The sequence below is a fragment of the Thermobia domestica genome, chromosome 3 (genome assembly GCF_964235325.1).
Source record: "Thermobia domestica chromosome 3, izTheDome1.hap1.1, whole genome shotgun sequence".
In the NCBI taxonomy this organism is placed as follows: Eukaryota; Metazoa; Arthropoda; class Insecta; order Zygentoma; family Lepismatidae; genus Thermobia; species Thermobia domestica.
The window spans coordinates 176402740-176427825 of record NC_137456.1 but is presented as its reverse complement, the minus strand read 5'-3'; the positions used below and the strand labels follow the sequence as shown (position 1 = coordinate 176427825).

The following is a 25086-nucleotide window of genomic DNA, read 5'->3' as shown; positions in this document are numbered from 1 at the left end:
CTATCTATATTAGTTTTGAATACATAGTTTTTGGCGTCAATGAGAGGAATAGTGATATTCTCAATGTTGTTTAAGTCCAGGTTTAGCCCATTATCATGAATGTGAAATGGGGTGAAAAATAAAATGTCTGAAATGATTGGTATCACTGTTGAAACCTTAGTTTTCGGGGTTGGTAAGCTCATCGGTGATATCTCGATAATATTTAAGTACATGTTTACTCGAGTAGAACGATAAGCGGACAGATGTTCTGAAGTTTTAAGGAGAGAAGGAGGCAAATTCCGCGATTACTTTCGCCATATTGAAAACAAAACTGTTATTTGTGATCCCATCACAACAAAATGGCTGAACCGTTTCAAATCTTTGAGTTTTACGTCCCACGGTTATGCCGGTTAGGCTAAAGGAGACGGTGATTATGAGAAATGAATGAAATGGTGGAATGAAGAAAGTGGGAGGAAACGGGAGAACCCCGAGAAAACCCACGCACACGGTGTTTGTCCACCACAAAGTTCACTTGGCTGGAGCAGGGTTTGAACCCGGGACCCCATGCACCAGAGGTGAACGCTCTACCACTGAGCCACCGCGACCCCCACTGAACTGTTTGAGATAGTATCTACTTCAGTTTTGAATTTTATTATGTCACATTGATTTAAGGATGCATTCTAAGCAAATAGAGCAGTAGAAAATAGAGTGTCTCATATTTTTTTTTATTATTACGATTTCATTGAAATCCGTTTAGAAAAGGGGGAATACGGTTCAAATACTTTATATAACTTTTTGTTTCGTGCGAACAACAGACATTTCAGCTGATATATTATATAATATAGGGTATATATGTCATAAATTGTCTCACTTTATTTTTATCGGTTACCTAAATATGATTCGTTCTTCATACGAAACAATTATATTACATTATTACTAAAAAGGATTACCACATCTCCACTATTAAATGCGTCTTACATTTTGTTTTGAAAATGTAGGTATCCTACCTATCCTGATATCATCAACTTAACAAAATAAGTTTACGTATAAGGGAAAAATATCATTCTTATTTTTTTTTCTAGCAAATGATTATTTTAAATATACATTGCACTTACCTCTCTAGACAAGTTTGTTATGTCAAAGGCCGAACACTCTAAAACCAAAGGAATTTGGGGTTTGGGTTAAAATAAATCCAGACCCGAATGTTCGTGGCGAATAAGTGGAAAACCAAAGGTTTGTACACCGCAATATTCTATATGCGTACTAATTCTTAAAGGCCTACCGCCACACTAAATTTTGTCAAAATCGGTGAGTACCATCGATCACACCTGGTGAATATTATTTGCAAAAATTGGACTACGTCTAAATTCCTTCTTTGACGGCCAATAATTTGAGATCCTAAGGTCTCTGCTTCATTATGTCAGAAATTGTGACAGACTTTTGCATTTTTGGCAGATGGACACATGTAGTTGGTGGGCATATAAATTATTATGTTCTACAGGATTTTGGCCCTGTTATTGGCCATCGAAGTTGAGATTTGGAATTTGAAAAGAAAAAGACCAACCTTTGATGAGCAAAAAATCGGGAACAAAAGGTCTACACATCATATTATTATTATCGTGCTAATTTTGGTGAAAATCGAATGAATTCCATCAATCGTATTTTAGTGAAATTTCTTGATCTTTAATTTCAATCTTGACGGCGAATAGCTCGGGAACTACAAGTGTTTCACATTACATATTTCACACTGAGCTCACGTAATAAGTACATAAAAGTCTATCACCATACTAAGTTTGATTAAGATCGAATGACTTTAGTCAATCGCGTTTTGATAAAAATTTCTTGATTTCATTGACTTCGAGATTTGATTGCCAATCCTCGGGAATGACAGGTCTGCACGCCTTGTCACATGTGTACTAACCTTGTCAAGACATACTGCAATGGCAAATTATGTCAAGACTGGATAAGTTCCATTGATCTCGAACGATATATACTATTGTTGATTTCTTTAATTAAATCGAAGGCGAAAAATATGACTAAGGAGCAGGACAATTATTCAGTTCTCTAAGGAGCAGGACAATTATTTAAGTCACATTACAATGTACTGTACAGTATATTGTTCAATACACACACACTAATTCAGAATAGTTCATCATCTTCTTCAGTTGAGAAAATCTTTCCTACGTGCGATTGAATTTTGAACTCTAAAAGGTCATATCTGAAAGGAAAAAATCTCGATGCTCATTTAACACTTGCAATTAACCGACTTCTTCAAGGCGCAGGTGAAAAGATTTAAAGTGACATAAATGATTAGAATAACGTACATTCTCAAGCATTGGCTTGCTATCATTGCAGTGTGCACTTGTATGTCTTTATACTATCTTACAAACTTACTTTGCTTCCACATGAATTTCAATTTATGATATTTTGTTTCATTTCATTTGATCTAACATATTACGAAGCGCATCCAGAAAGTAAGTTCCGATGAAATGTAAAATGAAAGACGAACATATAAAAGATTGCTGTGGAGTTAGTGATATATATCCAACTTTTCAACATCTACGCCATCTTTATTGAGGCATTTGTCCTAACGTGATGTTCATAGTGCGCATTCGTTAGACCTGCTATGAACTGTCTGCATTTTCAGACCATAACTTCACTCTTGACATCTGGTTCATATGCTTAACACAACTGTCGGTGGACCTTTGCAGCTGACAGCTTCTTAGCGTGGAGAAGCCTCATTATTGCGGGTAAATCACACTCGGTGCGACAATATATGCATGCAGTCATATTTACCGTATCACGGTTTTTTCACCATTAACGTGGGGTCCATACAACTGCTCGCAGCAGGTACTTGTTCCCCATCTTCTCCTGCGTAAGTGAGAGCTCGCCCGTGCCCAAATGGTTAGCTTATGCGTCTTCAGCGCGGATGACCTGCGTTCATTTGCCGACGGGACCACATGCGATTCGTCCCTCGTTAAGCTGTAGGTCCATGTCTCATATAATTTCCTTGCTGAAAGAGACCCTAAACTCTTATCTAATCCAACCCAATCCAATCCTGCGAAGCGCGTTCCGCTCTGACCACTCCTGCCTTTTTGGGCACTTTCAGTACTTACTTTTTGGGTGACCCTTGTATTAAATATAAAGAAAATACGATATTTAGATCAACATTTAAGTTTGAATATTTAAACAATATATTTATTTTTAAATAAAATTTTAAAAAAGTAAAATAAAGCATAATAGATAGATAGATAGATAGATAGATAGATAGATAGATAGATAGATAGATAGATAGATAGATAGATAGATAGATAGATAGATAGATATAGATATAGATATAGCAGAGGTGTCATTTAGGAGGGACAGGAGGGTGCAATTGCCCCCCCCCCCCAAGAGTTTGAGGAATACATATACTTTAATAGATTGTCTACTAATATATTAGTACAAAACGTGAAAGTCTTATGTCGGTCGAGCTCTTGCCCCCTCAAGCGAAGCCTGAAATGACGCCCCTGAGACATAGATATAGATATAGATAGATAAAGTAAAGCATAATGTAGGTAGCTTTTTTCACTCGGTTCTCGGTTGGAGCTCATGTGGTTCTGATTGTACGTTAAGCTGTAGGTCCACGTCTCATATAATTTCGCTGCTGAAAGGGATGCTAAACTGAAAACCAACTCAATTGAACTCAAATTCTTATTAACAGGTAGTAAATTACAAAATCACATGTAGACATTTGTGTCTGTAAATATAAATAAATGAGGAATGTAAGTAAATATAAAGAGTCATGCTATTATTTGTGTTATTACAAATAAAAGAATTAAGAGAGTTTTATTTTTTTTAAAAAGTTATATATATTTACTTTTGTTTACTTACTTTTATTTTAAGGTCTTTTTACGGCAGCTATATTCCGCAAGTTTAGCTTTCGGAGAGCAGCTTTCTGTGGAGGAGCAACAGCTGCAGTTGGTGTGATCTTCACTAGCCTGGCTACGAGTTTTATTCACTTTGTTGTAACATTCAGTGTTCTACTTGGTAAGTGACCTAAGGAAAATCTTCACCAATATTTATAGTAGCTTATTGCACCATAAGGTATAAAAATTGTAACTGTATTTAGTTTTATTTGGTTTGTTAGAGTTTAGCAAATCTTTTCACCTTAAGACATGGAATTATAGACTAATTGGAATCACGAAAACCGTAATGTGTTCAAATTTCAAGACTCCTTCAGTGGGAATCGATCCCGTGCACTAGCACGAGACGACAAGGAAAAGATATTCATTAACGTATTCATTTTTGAAACTATGATATTAATCAATTGAAACTAGAGTCAAGCAACAATTACTGTAAGCTATTAGTTCCAGTACATGAAAAATCTATGTTTAGAAGCTTGTAGGATGTTCATTTTTTCAAGAATTAAGCTTCTTTCATTCTTCAAATTTTAGTTTCTTTTTAGTTTACTTTCCATTTCTTGTTTTCCTTGACAAAAATTTGCTTAGAGTTGGCTATTTGCTCTTAAGGTAATAGTCTTACTGAAATAATACCCAACCTCAAGGGTTTGAACAGAAATAATCAACATGTTAATGCAATTGTAGGAACCACATTTAACTAATAGTACACTTCGCTGTAAATCCCAAACTGTCCTGAAAACTGGCCTTGAATCAATTCTGAACTGTTCCTTAAATGACACCTCTTGGACACAAGCATGTTTACCTGTTGGTTTGGGCGGTCTTGGTATTCGACGAGCTGTGGATATGGCGATTCCTATATTCTTACGTCATACCACGGATCCCTGTATTTAATCGAAGCTCTCCTTCCACAGGGTTATTGTTTGGACCCAGATGGTTCAGTTCAATAAGGCTCTAATAAGTGGGCAAACTTAGCAGATACAAGCCTTCCGGAGATTAACAAAATGTGTTATCAGTCATCTTGGTATACACCAATTGCATGTCAATTACATAATCATTTGTCACAATCTGTTGTTGTTCCGGAAGATAAAGCCAGGCTTCTTGCTGCCTCGTCTCCCGAAGCGGGTGCATGGTTGATGGTGATACATTCTCCGCCTTTAGGCCTTCATTTGTCGAATGAAAGCTTTCGAATTGCTGCAGCCTTACGTTTAGGCTTAGCAGTTTGTGAGCCTCATCGCTGTCCAGCTTGTGGGAATGAGGTTAACCAACGTGGCCTGCATGGCCTTTCATGCATGAAGAGCGCTGGTAGATTCGCCCGACATTCCTCTGTAAATGATATAATACTACGAGCCCTCAACACAGTTGGATTTCCTTCAATACGGGAACCTTCTAGTTGCTGTCGTTCGGATGGAAAACGACCGGATGGGATGACACTGGTTCCATGGATGAGAGGTAAATGTTTATTGTGGAACTTCACATGCGCTGATACATACGCTCCTTCAAGTCTCCCTCTGTCAGTATTGAATGCTGGAGCTGTTGCTAATCGCAGAGAAGCTGAAAAGCAAAGAAAATACAACAACCTTCTCGAAAAGTTTGTTTTCACTCCAATCGCTATTGAAACAAGTGGTGCTTGGGGTGCAAGAAGTCTTGAATTCATTAGGGAGGTAGGAAGACGCATTTCTTGTGTTTCCGGCGAAGTTCAATCCCAAACTATTTCCCTTTCCGATAGCAGTAATGATATTAGATTACGCTTAGTCTTAGAATGTTAATACGGTAGATTGAGCGTAATCACTGGATTGTTCTAGTCATACTCTCCTTTGTTTGACCCTACTATACGGGAGCCAGCAAGAGAAGGTCTCTGACAGCTCGCAGTGATGTTGCCACTACCCACGTGTCAGGCCTTTTTTTCGGTGCATCTATAGCGGCAATTTAATTAATGGGTAAGACAGAGTGGCCGTGATTGGTACCAAAGTACAGGTTGCATTGTCCCTCTGCATGGGGTAAGAAATGTTAGAGATAATCTCTTGTTGGCCCTGCTATAGTTCTAGTGATAAACTATTACCAATTGGTAAAGCTTTGCTGATGATCACAGTAGATTGCTTCAAAAAGCTACATATAATTGTAAATCTTTTATGTTTAATGTTTTGGAGGCTATTGGAGATATTAAGAAAAGATTGATTGATATCCAATAATTTTATTACACTATTATTACAGATACTGTATTTCTTTGAAATTTTCGGGCCAAAGGTATCTTAAAAGATTTAGAAAATGGTAGAAGCACTGTAGATGTGAAATGAAATACTTCGTAAAGCTCTCTATATTTCACCCCTCCCACTTTCAACTCTCCTTATAGCCTCACTGCCTTCTGCTGACACTAATTGCAATTGTTTCATTTCTACGAAGGGCCCGAATAAAACTTCAAATATCACTAAAATGTTAATAAATGTGTTCAATAAATGGGTGCTATTTTTCTGGCCCATCAGTAAAAATGGAACCGTAAAATCATTAAAGAAGAATGTTTCTTTGAAATAGTTCTAACACACCCAAATTTTAAACCTCATTAGACCACTAAATGGCAATTACTCTTGTGAACTATCAAAAATATGGATACTTACATCTTGGTATTTAAGATATGTTTTCTTGAAATATTTCTAAGATGCATGAATTTTAATAAGTAATGCATTATTATGATAATTGAATATAATCGCGAGCAAATTTATAGCGTTGGTTAATGACACAGATAACTACATGGTGCTAGACCGCCAAATTGTCGCTGATCGAATAATTTTCAATGTCCAGCTATAAACTTTAATGACAAATGGTCCCTTGTTTCATTTGGAACCAGCGCCGTAACTTAGATTTTTTCTGGGGGTGGACAAGCATAAATACGCTGGGCCCCCTAGAAAGAGTTGTTTTCCTAATTCTTGATCACATCTTTCCATATTTCTCTTACTCTTTATGATCCCCCCGGAATCTGTGGGCCCTCCCGCACGATAAAATCTGCGGGGTCGTTAATTACGCCCGTGGGCCCGTTCCATACATGACAAATTAATTAAGGTGAAAATATTGACAAATCTCAAAACCATACGAATAAATATTATTTCTAAGGCCCCAAATAGTAGACATTTTTTACTGAATGGGCCCACGACTTATTTTTGTTTTATTTACCTTTATTTTGTTTATGTAATGTAGTGACCCTGTTTGATGCTTCATCTATAATTATATGTTCGTATCGTATCTGCAGTAAGAAAATTTTGTCTTAAAGTGGGCCCCTCTCAAACGAGCTTCCCTGGGGGCAGTTGACCCCTGCTCCCCACAAGTTACGGCCCTATTTGGAACACAGGATTTTTTAAAAATATATTTTGCAGCCAAGGAAATGTATTTTATTAGGGTTTAATATTAGATTGCATTAGTTGATATCATGGATATTCACCTTACCATTGGATTGAGAATAGATATGTATTGTTGCTATAACTGAAAAGATCAGCTATTTATTGCCATTACTTTGTGAGAATTTCACTTTGTAGGACAGGCACACATTTTTGCTAGGTCGATGAAACGGTATTTTGTTCTCTGAGACATCATACCACATACTTTGAAGAAACACGTTGGGATACGTTAACATTTTTTGGCCGATCTGCATGTAATGAGAGATGTACAAACAACATTATGTCATGGTGTCACTATGCCTACTGCCCATCTGTTTGGACGAGGTCAGTATTGCTGTCATCAATGGTTTGATGTTGGAAACGAGATTTGAGGGAGAGGAAGATCAGTATTTGTCGTTTGGGTGTTGACATGTTTACTTATGGTGTCATAATATGTCTTGGTTTGAAAGAATTAGAATGACATTGAATAAATTAATTTGAACAATGTATTTGAATACGAATCCTCGAAGGATAAGTTGAAAGCACAGTTTTACTGCGAAAAAAGCATCCACGTACTCTGAAAAGTGTTGTAGCTAACACTATTTTAACAAAGAATATTTTTCATCTGTACTCGATAGCTGGGATCCCCATGCAATAAAGATGACATAACACGTCATTTCATTGAACATTCAAAGAAGCATGAGAAAACTGTAACATTCGATGAAACGTAAGTGATCATGTAATGAAATAAACCCCAGGCTATGAAACAATATACAAAGGTAACCAACAAAGTTCTACCGCTTTTCACCCACCACCTTCGAACATTGATATGTCACTTAATACGTACTGAAAGATCACAAATAGTCTCCATCAGCATCGACGACCATTTGCCAACATTCTGGAAGGCCATGGATTCCATCGCGGTAGAACTTGGTGAACCGTGAAGCAAAGAAGATATCAAGTGCATTTTGCATCTCTACTACGGATTTGAACTGGCGTTCTGTAAGGTAAATGTCCAAGCAATGGAACAGGTGATAATCAGACGGTGCAATATTCGAGGAGTATGACGGATACAATAGTGTTTCAAATCCAAGGCGTAGAATGGTGTCCGAGGTTATCCTAGCCACATGGGGCTTAGCGTTGTCCTGTAACAGGAAGACCCCTCTGCGATTCATAAGTGCTATTTCCAAAGTTTTGAGTATTTCTTGAACACGGCTCAACTGCTGACAGTACATAATTTCTTTGATGCTCTGATCAGCTGGTAGCAGTTCCCAATGCACGATGCCACGAGCAGTCCACCAAACACATAGGAGTGCCTTCTTCTGGTGCAGTGCTGGTTTCGGTTGTTTTGGAGCCAGTTCATGGGATGATAACCAATGATGCGGTGCCGTGGAGCTTCGTACAGGACCCACTTTCCATCACATGTCAATACCCTGTCCAGAAATGGTCCCTTCCTGAGACGAGACAGCAAAGAAACACAGGTGTCTGCTCGCCTTGTCTTCTCTCCGGTGTCAAATCATGTGGGAGCTATCGACCCAACTTGTAGTGCTTCCCAAGTTGATGGAGGTGTTACCAAATGGTTTCTCTACTCACTCTGAATTGTAGTCCCAGTCGCTCACATGTCTCGCCACTGTTCGCCTCAATTGCTAAGTGAAAATCTTGATTTTTTACTTATGTTGTCTTCCGGCACGTGATGCGTCTTCGACTATTTCTTCACCGCCCATAGACTTGTTAAACCACCGCTGCACTGTCCGCGTAGTCAGACACTCTCACTAAAGGCCTGACATATCTTCCGCCCCGCTTCAGTGGCGTTTTACCCCAGTTTGAACTCGTACAGCATACACGCCTTATGACGCTCTGTGGAGGTCTCATGTTCACTCTGTCCCTATGCAAGTTCACGGTGTAACTGAACCGCTACAACCTGGCAGTATGTTGGATATACCCATACCAACAGCTGACCTTTTCCTTATCTCCATTCGCGTTAAACCCACGGTGTGAGGATCAATTGAACACAGACCTCCATAAAAGTGACATAACTTTCTTGGTTTCCTTTATAGTTGATGAATCCTATCTTAATGACAGAATTTGAATCCATTTTACAACGTTGAAAACACACAAGCATTTATATATAGACATGAATGAACTTTCATCCGGAAATAAACCGGACCTTCCCGCAAAGAGCGGAAGTGTCTTAACTCTTCAGTAACGTACAATTTCTAGTTGTTCAATTTAATTGCAAGGAAAGTATTTACAAAGAAGATCATTTGTACGTTTGTCCTGATTATGTGTAACCATATCTGCAACTATTGCGCGCAATATAAGTATTACTACAAGATTTATAGTGCAATTTTAATGTGGGGTTTTCAGATACCCCACCACCAGACAAACGTGACATTTTTTACCAACACATTTAATGGTTAATTAGTTATTCCTGAACGATTTCGCAACGAATACATTGAGGAGTATTACATTAAGTATGGATGCGCTTAGCATAACACTGACCTGTGAGGTGAAGCCTTCGCATTCTGCCAAATCTGAATGGTACTGGAATTAGTCATGCCGTAGGTATGCATGTGTTTATTGTTAAACTATTATCGTGATCGATCGTTTTGTTTTGTAACAGGTTAAGCTCACTATCTTTAATAAAGATCTTACTTATTCGATTGGACCCGGACAAGAGAATTACTTAAAAAAAACTTGCTCTTAAACTGGTTTGTACTCTATATGTGGTTCATTATTCATTTATAGCGTTCGCAGAACGCTTGGGCTCGCTATGTTTAATAAGTTTCTTACATAATCGGGCCCAGGGTCGATTTCCTAAATGAGAATGGCCCTAGATTGATTTCTCGTTCATTTGTTTAATTGGGATTATATTCGATCCCAGCCCCCGCCAAATGAACTTTGTGGTGGTAAAACACCGTGTGCGTTCGTTTCCTCGGGATTCTCCCATTTCCTCCTACTCTTCATACCACCATTTCATTCATTACTCATCATTACCGTCTCTTTTAGCCTAACCGGCATAATCGTGCGACGTAAAACTCAAAGATTTCATTTCATTTTTTTCATTGGGATTATAATCGATTAGAATGCGATTATGGCTCGCTATTCACTTATATTGATAATGCTCTCGTATATGCTAATGAATGATTATTGTACTCCCATGCGCAATAAAAATTGCGCGTATACTGTAACTCACGATTTTTCGCATTTATTCCATTTTCCTTACGTTTATGGGTAAAATTCAGTTATTAGTATGTAGAGATAATAGAAAACAATCCATCTAAGGAGATGTCTCAAAAAAATATAAAAATATAAGGAAAAAACAAAATTACGCTCGGTCTTGTGTATACTGGCAATCATGATTTCTAGGGATTTTTTCAGTAGCATTGTACGATTGCGGAGGGAATTCAGTAAGGGAGTCGAGGAGTTGGATCAAGGAACTAGATAATGGAGTAAAATGTTGCATTTATTGCTTAAAGCCTAGTGTGTAGATTGTCTGCCAAATATAAATTAGCTTCTGTAACCAAGATATCGTATGGAAATATAGAAACAAAGAGGAAATCTCCTGTCTTGAGGTTGGAAGTGACATGCGCTATGGATATTAGCATTTATTTATTAAGAAAAAGAGAACAAGCAAAATGTAGATTCCGTGGTTAGGTGGGTAGCGTGATGGATTAGTAGTTCTTACACTATTTTGACACTTGGTCGAATCCCATCCCATCCCACCTTTAAAAAAAAAACATTAAATTTCATGTTAATAAGAACCGAAACAATATAATAAGGACAAAACTTATTGATATTTTGCTGTAATGACGTATTTATCCAGAATTAGAGTACTATTGGTAATAGCTATTGTTTTCAGTTCATGCTGTTGTATAGCTTCTCTCATCCTGTTTCCTTGGGAAAAGAACAATTTTGTCTCCAACAAAGTGTGAAGGATACGGACAGAAAAAGACATTTTAGTACCAAACGTGATTTACCGTGATGAAATGGACTAGATTGCCATTAAAAAACAAAGAAAGAAAGAAAAAAGAAAACTAAAGTAAATTATTGAAGTTGGCTTCTCTTTAGCTTTTAGCTAATATTTTTTTTCTTTATAAGACTATACTTTATAAGGCTAAGTGTGTGATCATACCAACAAATTTAGCTAGGGAGTGAAAGATAATTGTTTATGCAAACAGTTTACAGGTTTAAGTGCGTGAAACACCAATACACCATGGTCTCGCTTATCTGACCTTCCTTTGTTCCACATACCGTATGATCCGACATATCATTGCAGATAGCACCAATCGACAAGAAGAACTGCAAGTTGTGGTCTTAATCTATTTTTCATGCTCTGGAGTCTATCGCCTAGCCCGCCCGTCTACACCTTGACTCATATGTCTATCATTGAGTGCAGACACGTATCCAGGTTTTCTATTCGGAGGGGGCCCAACACGAATCCTCGTAAGCACGTAATTCTAATGTTTTAAAAATATCAATAATAATAATAATAATAATAATAATAATAATAATAATAATAATAATAATAATAATAATAATAATAATAATAATAATAATAATAATAATAATAATACAGTTCTGTATTTCTCTTAAACTTTTTCCTACTTTTCATTTATAAACCGGTTTACTTTGGAAATTGCATTATAGCACAAACAAAATGAAACATATTTTCGAGAGAAATGTAACTAAAGAAAACTGTCTGTTCGTATATCACATAACAAAAATAGCAAGAAGACATTGAGTGTATCGTTCTAATATACTAAAGTTAAAAACAGAACTGAAACGAAATGTTAATCCTATTTAAAACTGTTCTTTAATTACACCTAGTATAATGGCATTATGTATGTTCTTAGAATTATAACAAGACAACAGCACATTGCCCAAAGTTTGGTCACTGACTCCAAGTTAACTGATATAAAAGAACCTCAAAAGGGTAAAAGCAAGCTTATTAAAAAGTGCTTGAGTTTCGGAGGGGGGCAGCCCTCAGGCCTTCACGCTGGATACGTCCCTGATTCAGTGCATTGCATTTATTTGTTGTAAAGCATGATTATTAGATGCGTAATATGTAAAATTATATCATTAGTTTTACTTTTAATAGGTCTTTTCTTAACATTCATATTATCCGGCGTTCTGCCTGCCTGTTTACGTCGGATAAGCGAAACTCTACTATATTTCCAAAGCTAGCATATACATGAACTAGAATTGTATCGACCTAGAACAGACAATAGTGTGAAATGCTTATATTAAAAGGCTGGAATAAAAAAACCAGCATAAGTACTGTTTTGGTACCGTGAGAACAAATTAGAAACAATTCAATATATTTCCCAGGTATCAGATTATCATCTTATTGTGTCGATGTGTATTCTTTTTTAAACATAGTTTTAAAAGTCACACCATTCACAATATTCCTAAGGAAATCGAAAGAAAAACTCCTATGTGCTTCTTGTGGCAAAGCGGCTTAAGTGCATGGTCCGCAACCAATTCCCACGTTAAGGTATAGATAGAGTTCCCATATTTCAAAAATGCAAATCCGGGACGCTACTAAATTACGAGAATCTTTGAAATTCTTAAAATTGAAAGAAGTGTTGAATACTAATTTACTTTCCTCCATTAGATGGAGTTGTTCAGGTATTACGTTATCACATTTTTACTCATTTCACTAGACCTTCTTCCAAGGACGCTGATTTCTCTATAAAGTTGGGGGGCATTCAAATGCAGAAGATATATATATATATATATATATATATATATATATATATATATATATATATATATATATGAGGATTTTAAGACAAATTGCACTCAAATTATGCCAAATATTGTATATTCATAAATACAAAGGAGGCCCACATGAGCTTGGGGGGGCCTGCCCCCAGGATCGGCGCCCTTGTCTTCTTTCTAGTTAAGCAAACGTAAACAGATGATTTACTCCCTCCCCCTGGTAAGCAAAATTGTTGTTTTTTTCTTCTCAAGATCTGTTGTGTTTCGTGAAATAACAGCAGCAATTTCCTTATTACTTAACCATCTAAATGAATGTTTTCACTTAGAGCCATCCAGTCGATTCGCGTTGCCTAGGACTAAAATAAATTAAGGGTCAAATAATGAAGATGAGACTTCCATATCAAACATAAAGAGACATGTGGATCGGAGATCTTTCTTTGTTCGAACTTTGATTTTTTCAAATCCATGATGGGAAATTATATTATGAGTACAATTTTCGAATAGTGTACGATCGTAAAAATATCTTTCAAAACGGTGGTTTATTGCAAAATACTTTGACTCAAAGAATAAATTACAAGTAATAAACTTGTTACTTTTCCTGAAGAGTCTAAGTCTTGGATGGGACGGAGGCTCTCGAGCGTAGTTTGGAATCAGTTCAAATGCACTCGCCATGTAATTTTATAACAAAATGGCAAGCGTCTATTTACTTTTTTCATAGTTCTCCCATATTCACTTGCTAGTGATCGGCGACAGTTGCCATCTAAATTCATACAATTATACGCACCCATTTCAAGTTTTTTCACTTCATGATGTAAAGGCAGGAGTTACTCTTGACCCACGGAGGTCAAGTATTGTCCTTATAATAAACATTCGTCAGGGAAACTTAATATATAAAAATAACCGCATGCACATGACTGGCAATAGTTCGCGTTGGTCCCTTTGCGATTCTCCGTGACAAATCAAAGGAGCGCGGATCAAAATTAAGTCCTCGTTGTTACGCAGTGGTAACTTCAATACCCCCGATTCTAGATATCTGCTTCGACTAGACGAATCCCTGCCCCTAGTGGCAGACTAACGGCAATCCTTCGATGCGTCGCTATATCGACGATCGCCATTTACCGGCAAGTGGGACACTAGGTATTGGCGACGTTTACGGCATGGAGAAGCTAATAAACAAACAAACCAATAAATAAATGTAAAGCCTTATAAAAGGTTTTCCCAAAATTTACATCTAACGAAATCATTTGTTCGTATTCCAGAACTGCAAATTCACCTTTATTCATAATTTACTTCTATCGTATTTTGATATGAGAATGATATATGTGAAATTGTAACACAGGTCATTAATACTTTTTTTTTTACTTTAGTTAGATTTAGCAGTTTTACTTAACAGTCAGTCAATTTGGATCTGTGATTTCAGAGTTCGTATGTTGAACATACTTTTTTGTATGTTGTGCAAAGTACCCCACCTATGGGGTTACTTTGCACCAAAGTGTATCTTTCAATACTGAATGTTTACTAATCAGCTTGTACTAATGTTTACTTTATACAGTATATCTAGCTATTATGTGTTTAAAATACAGTGTTTTAAATCATTACGTTTGTAAGTTACACGCGATTTTCTTTAAAATTGCTTAAATCTTGTGCAAAGTAACCCCGTGGTACGGTATTTGAATTTGCTTTCGATTCTTCTCCTCTTAAGAGGACTTGAAAAGAATGCTTAGTATATAATCAGTGTCACAATTTTTCTGAATAATTCTGGTGCAAAATTTGAGTGAAATACCAGAATAATAATAATATTTTTTTTTTTTCATTTTTAGGTCTGGGGTTTGGACTTCTAATTTCTGCCAATAATATGGCTGTGAACTCCTATTTTAGGGAAAAGAAAAAACGAGCAATTGGCTTAACAATGGGATCAACTGGTATTGGAGGTTTTGTGATGCCACAACTTATCAATTATCTATTAAGCATATATACTGTTCAAGGAACCGTTCTTATATTAGGAGGAATTGCATTGAACTCATTGGTAAGTGCTCTGCTTTTGCAGCCTGTTGAGTGGCATATGAAACCAGTGAAGCACACACCAGAAGAGGAAATTTTGATGTCTAGCATTGAAGAAGAAACAGCGATAACTTCTTTACCAGAACAAAGACAAAGACCTAAGTTACAGTTTTCAAAATCATATGTTAGCACTACCTCGGGAGTGTGTACATCCATGGAAACTGTGCATGCGCATTCAGTATATGGTCTTGAAACAGCCACACCATATTTAAACGTAAGGACTCCCAGTATATCAACGTTAAAAGGTGACCCCTTGAGTCAATTTTCCCCACCTGTGTATACAAAAAGACGAAAAAGAGGAAATTCCTCTAAATCTTTCACGCCTGAACTGTATTCCACTGAAACTGTTCAGAACTCAACTCAAGAGTATGAGAAAGACAATCAAAGATACCCTAGTATAACTACTTTAAAATCTGATTCTTTCAGTGTGCCTCAATCTCCCCCGGAATTCACACGCACAATATCTCTCGTCGAGAAAAGAGTGACCACTGCACCAAGAAACTGGTTTGTTAAACTTCGTCATGAAGACAGTGTTTGTGAATCTATTGCAGAAGAACATGACGATTATGTGCTTCAAGATGACCAAGTTAACGAATCTCCAATGGACAAAGACAGTGACTTCTGGTCGTCCGTACAACCAAAGGAAGAAGAAGACGTTTTCAGTGATCCTCCGGAAAGTGTTGACCAAAACAAAATAATTAAAAGAATATGGTACCGTATAGTGAAATTTTTTGACTTGAACTTGATGAAAGATTTAGTGTTGGTGAATATTATCATTGGTACATCCGTGTCTTTTGTATCTGAAATGAATTTTTCATTAATGGTACCATTCATATTTTTGGACTATGGATTTTCTACTGCACAAGTTGCAACATGCATGTCAGTGATAGCTATTGTTGATACGACGTCCAGGTTCGTAGCACCTTTCGTTGCAGAAAAAGTGGCTGTTGAAGTCCGGATTCCTACTATTATAGTTTTGATTTGTGCAATTATTGCCAGAACATGTAAGTAATACTTTCATAATTTTCTTACTTTTGCAATAACTAACTATTATTAGTTTGAAGTTGGTAAGCTTGTAACAAGACTTGGGCATGCTCTAAACGCTGATTTTGAAGAAAACAAGTTAACATTTCTCTATCACTTACCACACACCATAATATAAATAGAACAGAGATGTTGTTCGTACAAACGTGTTACATTTGTAACTAACGTTAAGCGATATAGAAAAACTGCAGGTGTCTACAGATATGAATATTGTCGATATGTTTGGTTCTTGTTATCAAATTTTCATTTATCTTCATAATAATAATAATAATAATAATAATAATAATAATAATAATAATAATAATAATAATAATAATAATAATAATAATAATAATAATAATAATGTTTGAAATATGTTTATTGGAAGGAAACAGCATTACAGCCACAAGTGCCCCAAAGGAAAAAAAATGTTTTTACAAGCATAGGGCGCATGTAAATAGAATTAACAATATACAACTGATCGTAAAAAGTAGGTGAAATGGATAAAATATTAGTTCAGAAAAATAACATAAAAAATGCAGTATCTGTTACAAACTGGGAAATACAAAAATAACAATAGTAAAAAAATAAGCATAATTAACATACATATTCAAAAGGTATACCATATAGAATAAGTATACATTACAAAATACAAAAATAGATTATTATTTACCATGTAGTTGTAACAGTTTACAAAATATTAAAAGAAAAAAGTTCAAAAAGACACCATGTAGCTGATTACAAATCGAAAATAAATATTTCTTATTTAAACACATCAAGTAAAATACACTGATTCATAAGGCTAGTAATAATGACGAAAATAAATTAAGCATAGAAAAAAATGAAGATTACATATGACCAAAAAATCCATGACCAAGATAAAAAGGAGTGCAGTATCTGTAGTAAAGAATGAATTAAAGATAGAAGAAAAGAAAAAAATGATTGAAAAATAAAAGACGAGAGAATAAAAACCTAACAAAATATAAAAGGATCTTTCAAATGGCACCCTTCCAACTTTACAAAAATGACCTACAGAAATACAATTAAAATAAGAAACAAACATGTGTATCTGTTCAGAATTAAAAAGGTTCTTACAATGTGATTAAAAAATACTATATATAAAACAAATCCATACAGTATTTAGTGAAAATACAAAACAAAATTAAGGCAATCAGTTGCAAGCCTAAAAATACTGAGACATTTCATACTTTATTTAAAATATAAAGAAATAATTCACGCACCTTCATGAAACTCTTATGTAACAAATCAAGAACCAGATAAAAGTTATTAGCTGTTTCTATACTTTAAGGCCTATATATTGAAGACCTAATTAGATATTTACTAATAAACGGAACACATTTCCTAATGTTCCTGTGAGGAATCTTTAAAGAGAGAAAGTTCTCCAGAACAAAATCTCCATGCAGAATAACATGAAAAAAATTTCAAATCAAACAGCCGACGCCTGTCAGACAGAAGAGTAAGATTAAGATCCACCCTTATGTCTGATAAGCTCGCCTCTCCTATTTCTTTAAACTTTCATTTTAACTAGGCTAGGAATGAATTTTGAACTGATTCAATCGAAAAACTAAAATATTTTGCTTCACTATTCCAAATTACCGTACAATATTCAAGATGAGACCTAACATTGCACATATAGAGAATTTTGCAGGTGTTAGTATTAGTAAAGTTTCTACATAACAATTTGAGCATTGTTAAATTCCTCCTAGCTTTGGAGATTACAACCTAAAGATTTTTCTGAAAAAGCAATTTTTCATCTAATATTACTCCTAAATCTCTAACATCCTTAACGAATTGGATATGTTGATTTCCTATCCTGTATTTGTAGATGGAAGGGTTAACTTAACTTATAAGGGTTAATAATAATAATAATAATAAGAAGAAGAAGAAGAAGAAGAAGAAGAAGAAGTCCTTCCATGTCAAATCACCTAGAGCACTGTGCTTCAATGTCTCAGATTCTCTTCAAAATTTTTCCATATATTAATACTAATGAAATTATGTTAATGAATTTTTTCCGATTTTTTAGATGAGAAGTGGGCCGGGGAGAAATTTTTGAAAAATGTGAATTTTATTTCAATTTCACTTTCCGGCGCTCAGCATCATGGAACTAAATTACCACAGCTTCTTTATTTTTGAAGTTATTGGGCTCATTCAGGTATCAAATGAAAGCTTAATTTTTGCTCTTTCAGTAGATCTTAAGTAACCTTGCAAAAGGTTACACTGTCAAACATTAAGGGGAATACAAAACAATTTTAGGGTTTTTACAAATTGTGCCGTTGCTCAAAAGTTACAACTATGAAACTTTTGAAACTTTTTAAATAGAATAATCTTAGCACTTACATGACATGGTTAAAAAATAGAAAGGATGCTTTTGGTATTTTTGTAATTATTATTTTTTTTTTGGTATTTTACATGTAAGGAAATATACAGTTTTAAGTGTTGTTACAAACTGTGCCATTGCTCGTAAGTTACAACTATGAAACTTTTGAAACTTTTTAAATAGAATTATCTTAGCCCATACACGATATGGTTAAAATATAAAAAGTGTGTTTTTGGTATTTTTGTAATTATTATTATTATTATTATTATTATTATTATTATTATTATTATTATTATTATTATTATTATTATTATTATTATTATTATTATTGGTATTTTACATGTACGGAAATATACAGTTTTATGTTTTGTTACAAATTGTGTCATTGTGCGTAAATTACGATTGTGAAACTCTTGAAACCTTTTTTATAGGATCATTTTAGCACATACATGATATGGTTAAAGTATAAAAAGGGTACTCTCGGCATTTTTGTAATTATTGTTTTTGTACGTCAGAGTGCAATTCATGAATCGCTCTGGGCCTTGTATATTCTACTGGCCAGAAAATGAAGACTTTTGTTGGATACCTTTTGAAAATATCATCTGAGGAGTTCCTGTTCTATATCTTACAAGCCAATCAGCCCGGACTTACGCAACTGAAAGGAAAGTTAAAATAAGACATCATATCATCAATGAAAAGAATGAGCTGTGAAATATAGGACCCAACATTTTGTATGTAAATCTATGTAATTCTAAGAAGTATTACTGGTATGTATGTTTATTGTTTCCATCTATGTACATTAGTCTATTTCTTATTTCTGTTGATAGGGTTTGTAATATCACTCAACCACTTCCATTGCTAGGTTTATATTTTCCATTCACAAAACCGCAAGATTATCACAAGAAAAGGTATTCCTTTTTGTAATCCAATAAAATGTTATAAAAGTTTGATAATTGTAAGCGATGGTACAATTGGGAAAAAGATTGAAAGTCATAGTTAAAGTACAAAAATATAATATTATGGTAATACCAAAACTACACATTACACCAGTTCTATTTTTAAATATACCTAATATTTACTAAGCAATGGCCGACGTCAGTTTAGTTACAGAAAGGAAAATCTCTGATTCTGACTAATTTCAGGATGCTGAATTCGAAATTGATAGCCGTTTTTACTACATTAGCTCGTATTTTGGCATTATGCATTGTTGCCAATTTTGCCATTTTGTAGGGACGGCTTCAGTTGTCATCGAAGTAACCGGTCTGACAATGCTATTTGAGTAAGAAATAAATTAGATTTCACTTAATCGGCGACAGATAGGGCCCACCTTGTTGTTGCCATATATATATATATATATATATATATATATATATATATATATATATATATATATATATATATATATATATATATATATATATATATATATATATATATATATATAATAATGAATACCGGGAGGACGGGGATGATTGGAATGCTTGACACTTGTGTTCCTCGCCGACTGTGCCGTTATTGCGTGGCTCAGTCTTGCTCTTATGCATTGCAGTAAGTACAGTAGAGCGTCGATTATCCGAACGTCGGTCAACCGAACGACCGCTTAACCGAACTGTGTACTCGCTCGCACCTGTTACTCTCCCACCCTACCGTCCATCATCCCCCTCACTCCCAAACCAAGTTTCACACAGTAGTCGCCGCACTGAGCCACCGCTGGCGGAACATTGCTTCTAATGGGGCCTTCATAATGCGCTGTTGACCGGCCAAGCCGCCAGTCGCTGTGTTTCAACAATCAGCACACTTCTGTCGATTGGCACTGGCTGTAAAAGTAGCGGCAGTATCAAAGCTGTTCACAGCAACAGCTGCGCCAGCTTAGAGTTGAGGCGTGCCGCTCCGCGCATGGTAAATAAACATGTACAGTTCGATTTTCCGAACAAACCAGTTTTCCGAACACCCATGTCCCCCAATTACTTCGGATAATCGACGCTCTACTGTAATCTCTCAAGTGTATAAGTATTTTGTCGGGAGAATTGACTTGGAATTTTTACGTCAGTAACTTCAGTTTTATTTTACCCTATTTTTAGAACTGTTTGCCTGTGTGTTCAGTATATTTTAGTGATTTTATGGAATAAGTGGTTGTGCTATTACTCTAAGTTTCGCTTTGCTGTGCAAAATATCAAGTTCTTCCCGCTGAGGATGCAAAAACTCACCGGACAGATTTTGTTATATCTGTGGCGTATTTATGGTTAAGTCGCAGATTGGATCGATAAATGATGACGTTAAGAAAGCATATTATTTTTATTTTGGCTGCAAGATCGGTGATCAAGATAAAAGCTGGGTCCTTCATGTGTGTTGTTTGATGTGTTTGCGACTTTGTCTGCCTGGCTTAAAAGAACCAAACGAAGAATGCCTTTTGCTGTTCCGATGATATGGAGAGAACCCCGGAATCATTATGATGATTGCTATTTCTGTATGACGAATACAGCAGGAAGTAACAAGAACAAACAACGTGTCATAGAATACCCAAACTTGCAATCCGCAATCAGACCAGTGCCCCATGGAGAAAATTTACCTGCACCTACTCCTCCGAAAGATTGAGGAACTATCGATATTACAGCGCCTACAGGAAGCGACGAGGACACCAACTCAATATGTGCAGATGAAGATCCGAGAGACAGTTCCTTCTACATAAAAGATGAGCCTCACTTCACCCTACAACATGAGTTGAATGATTTAGCGAGAGAGTTACAACTTTCGAAAGAGAAAGCTCAACTTTTGGGTGCTAGACTCAAAGAGTGGAATTTTCTGGCTCCTGGAACTACTTACACTGACTACAGGAAAAGGAACGAGCCCTTTTCAGAATACTACAGAATGGAAGATTCCCTTTGCGTATGCACAAACATCAATGGTCTGATGAATTAATTAGAAATTCAACATGATCCATCCAATTGGCGTATTTTCATAGATTCGTCTAAGTACAGTCTGAAAGCAGTTTTACTTCATAATGGAAATAAGCTGCCGTCTATTCCTGTGGCACACTCTGTTTCAATGAAAGAGATTTACGAGAATCTCGCACTTATTTTAAATCGTATTAACTACAAAGAATATGGTTGGCAAATTTGCGGAGGTTTGAAAGTTATTGCAATATTACTTGGTCTGCAAGGTGGATTTACAAAGTACTGTTGTTTTTGTGTCTTTGGGACTCAAGAGCCACAGGAAAACATTTTTCACAAAAAGAGTGGCCCCCCAGAGAGACATTTAAGTCTGGTACCAACAGTGTCGAGTATGAGTCTCTGATCGATCCAGCCAAGGTGATGCTTCCACCTCCTCATATTAAGTTGAGCCTCATCAAGAATTTTGTAAAAGGTATGGACAAAGAAGGTGAAGGATTTAAGTATCTTAAACAGTGTTTTCCAAAACTAAGTGATGGTAAGTTAAAAGAAGGAGTTTTCACAGGACCTGATATTCGCAAACTTATCCATGACGAATTGTTTCAACAGAGTTTAAACGACAAAGAGTTAAATACCTGGCGTGCTTTTGTTCAAGTTGTAAAAGGTTTTTTGGACAAAACTAAAGCTCAAAATTACAAGTCTCTGGCGCATAAACTTCTGGTCGCATATGTAGCTCTAGGATGTCGCATGTCTTTGAAAATCCACTTTCTGCACTTCCACTTCAACTTCTTTCCAGAAAATCTTGCAGATGTAACCGACGAAATGGAAGAATGGTTTCACCAGGATATAAGAACGATGGAAACTCGATATCATGGACGTTGAGACCCTGCAATGATGGGGGACTATTGCTGGTCGGTGAAGAGAAAGGACCCAACATTTCATAAAAGAAAAAAGTAAGGCAGATGGCAGATGGTGTTATTTGCAGCTCTAAACATTAGACTTTATAAATTACTCTGTGTATGTAAATGCTAATAGGCCTACACTAACAGAATATATATAGATTTTTAGTGCTAATACACAAACAGAATATATAGTTTTATAACTGGTTTGATTCAATAAATTAATTTTAAGAACTTTTAAAACTGAATGCCTTTCTTGACCAACTGTCGAAATGAAGTTGATTCCCTTTCGGCACGCAAACAGCTCATTGGCCGGAACACTTCATGATAGCTCATTTTCCCTACTATGGTAAATCTGGCAAATATGCGTTGCAAAAAATGAGAGCTAATGTAGTAAAATGGATATCATATTAATATTCAGGGACCTAAAATTAGTCAGAATCAGTGAGTTTTGTTTCTGTAACTTTTCAATTCCTGCTTTACAACCTTCTGTAGATCATGTCATTGATCTAGACCATCCACTCACCGCACCCATTACTACAGATGACTCGCGCCGTGCGGGCTTTGTGGTGGACAAACATCGTGCTCGTGGGTTTTCTCAGGGTTCTCCCGTTTCCTCCCACTTTCTGCATTCCACCATTTCACTCATTTTTCATTATCACCGTTTCCTTTAGTCTAACCGGCATAACCGTGGGACGTTCAACATACTTTTCATTACTAGAGATGAAGTCCACATTGCCCTCAAGCGAAAAAAGAATACAGCTCCTGGAGTTGATAACATATGTTATCGGCATATTAAAGAAGTCCCACGATCACTTCTATTACTACTGGTGGCAATATATAATTTCATTCTCAGAGAGTAGGGATGACCAAAATTTTCCCAAATCGGAAATTTCACTTTCCGGGATTTTTCCGAATTCCAGATTTTTCTTCCGAAATCGAAATTTTTCCGAGTTCCGAAATTTTTCCGATTTTTCTTTCCGGAATCAGGAAAGTAAAAATTCTGGAATTGGCTATTACTACTTCAGACAAAAGGCATAATCTGTTAACAAAAGTAAATCTTTATATTTCTGTACAAAATACATTTAAAACACAAATAATAATAATAATAATAATAATAATCTATATATATAAAAGAGAACGCACAAAATCCTTTGTCCGCTCATCACGCTAATACGGCTGAACCGATTTCTTTCATTTTTGGGGGGTTGTTAGGATTTGGACCCTAGATGGTTTTTATCATATCACTTTAATTTTCAATTACCAGTGTCTTGAGATAATTGACCAATCAGGTGTCAATACGTACAAAAAATCCTTTGTGCGCTCATCACGCTAATACGGCTGAACCGATTTCTTTCATTTTTGGGGGGTTGTTAGGATGTGGACCCTAGATGGTTTTTATCATATCACTTTAATTTTCAATTACCAGTGTCTTGAGATAATTGACCATTCAGGTGTCCATACGTACAAATCCTTTGTTATTAGTTCATCATAGGTATAAAAATAAACGTATTTATATGCAACCCGCATGACCCTGTGACTCGGCGGGTTAACATAACTGACAGGCGCTATAAATCACTTGAAAGCGAAAAAGTAAAAATTATCTAAGTAACAAAGTTTATTGCGTTCCGGGATGACCGCAGCGAAGCGGGGCGGGTTGGGGTGACCGCAGCGAAGCGGGGCGGGTTAACATAAATGACAGGCGATATAATGTTAACATTAGTGCAATCTTCTATGGTTTTTATCATATCACTTGAAAGCGAAAAAGTAAAAATTATCTAAGTAACAAAGTTTATTGCGTTCCGGGGTGACCGCAGCGAAGCGGGGTGAACGCTGCTAGTAATAATAATAATAATAATAATAATAATAATAATAATAATAATAATAATTGCAAAAATACCAAAAGCACCCTTTTTATTTTTTAACCATATCATGTATGTGATAAAATGATTCTATAAAAAGAAGCTTCAAGAGTGTCATAGTTGTAACTTATGAGCAATGACACAATTTCTAACAAAACTTAAAACAGTATATATCCGTACACGTAAAATAATAAAAAAAAAATTACAAAAATACTAAAAACACCCTTTTTATATTTTAACCATGTCATGTATGGGCTAAGATGATTCTATTTAAAAAGTTTCGAAAGTTTCATTGTTGTAACTTACGAGCAATGACACAATTTGTAACAACACTTAAAATTGTATACCTACTTCCGTAGATTTCATAGTTGTAACTTTTGAGCAACGGCCCAATTTGTTTAAAAAAAAAAAAACACCTAAAATTTGCTTTGTATGCTCCTTAACATGGGGGCGATTAGGGGGGCAAAGGGGGGCAGTTGCCTCTCCCCCCACTTTTTTCAAGTGGCCTATTGATGTATATAGTTTCATTTGGAAATGTAAATTTATTATATATATTACTGGTTCATAGAAAAGAATGATGCCCTATATTTGTGGCCTTTGCGTGAGTACACTGAGAAAAAAAATGTAGTTGGCATACTTAAAAACGTAGGTTACATTCGTAATTCCTGTAGTTTCTGGACTTAACGTACAACCGTATATAACATCCTGCAGCAAACGTATAGCTGAAAAAGTATGTATTATACGTACTGTCTGCACAAGTGCAATGACGTCATTCGTGTGACGTTATCTGCAGTAACAAGTATATACGGAGGTAATATCTAGCTTTGTGACGTCAGGGTCGTATGTAGCATGTGGGTTAATAATGACGACATACACTGACTATCAGGACGGAGCATGATTTCAAGAAGTATGCAATATACGTTCTGTACGTATGTTTCTTGCGTTCAACCCCGAGACAGCATCTATATTGTACTTGTGCCCCATACGTACGACTAGATACAGTATACGTATTGTACGTATGTATTATACAGATTTTCCTTATGTC

The 25086-nt window shown here is 35.9% G+C and overlaps 1 protein-coding gene across 4 annotated transcripts in view; it reads left to right on the top strand.

The window, feature by feature from the left end:
• Positions 1–25086, top strand: part of LOC145680879 (uncharacterized) — a 301071-nt gene that overhangs the window by 240319 nt on the left and 35666 nt on the right. For all 4 annotated transcript variants that reach the window (XM_081752026.1, XM_081752024.1, XM_081752025.1 and 1 more), the window contains 2 exons: positions 3865–4008; positions 14791–16035. In XM_081752026.1, coding sequence (XP_081608152.1) covers positions 3865–4008; positions 14791–16035 — 1389 coding nt within the window. The remainder of the gene's footprint in view (positions 1–3864; positions 4009–14790; positions 16036–25086) is intronic.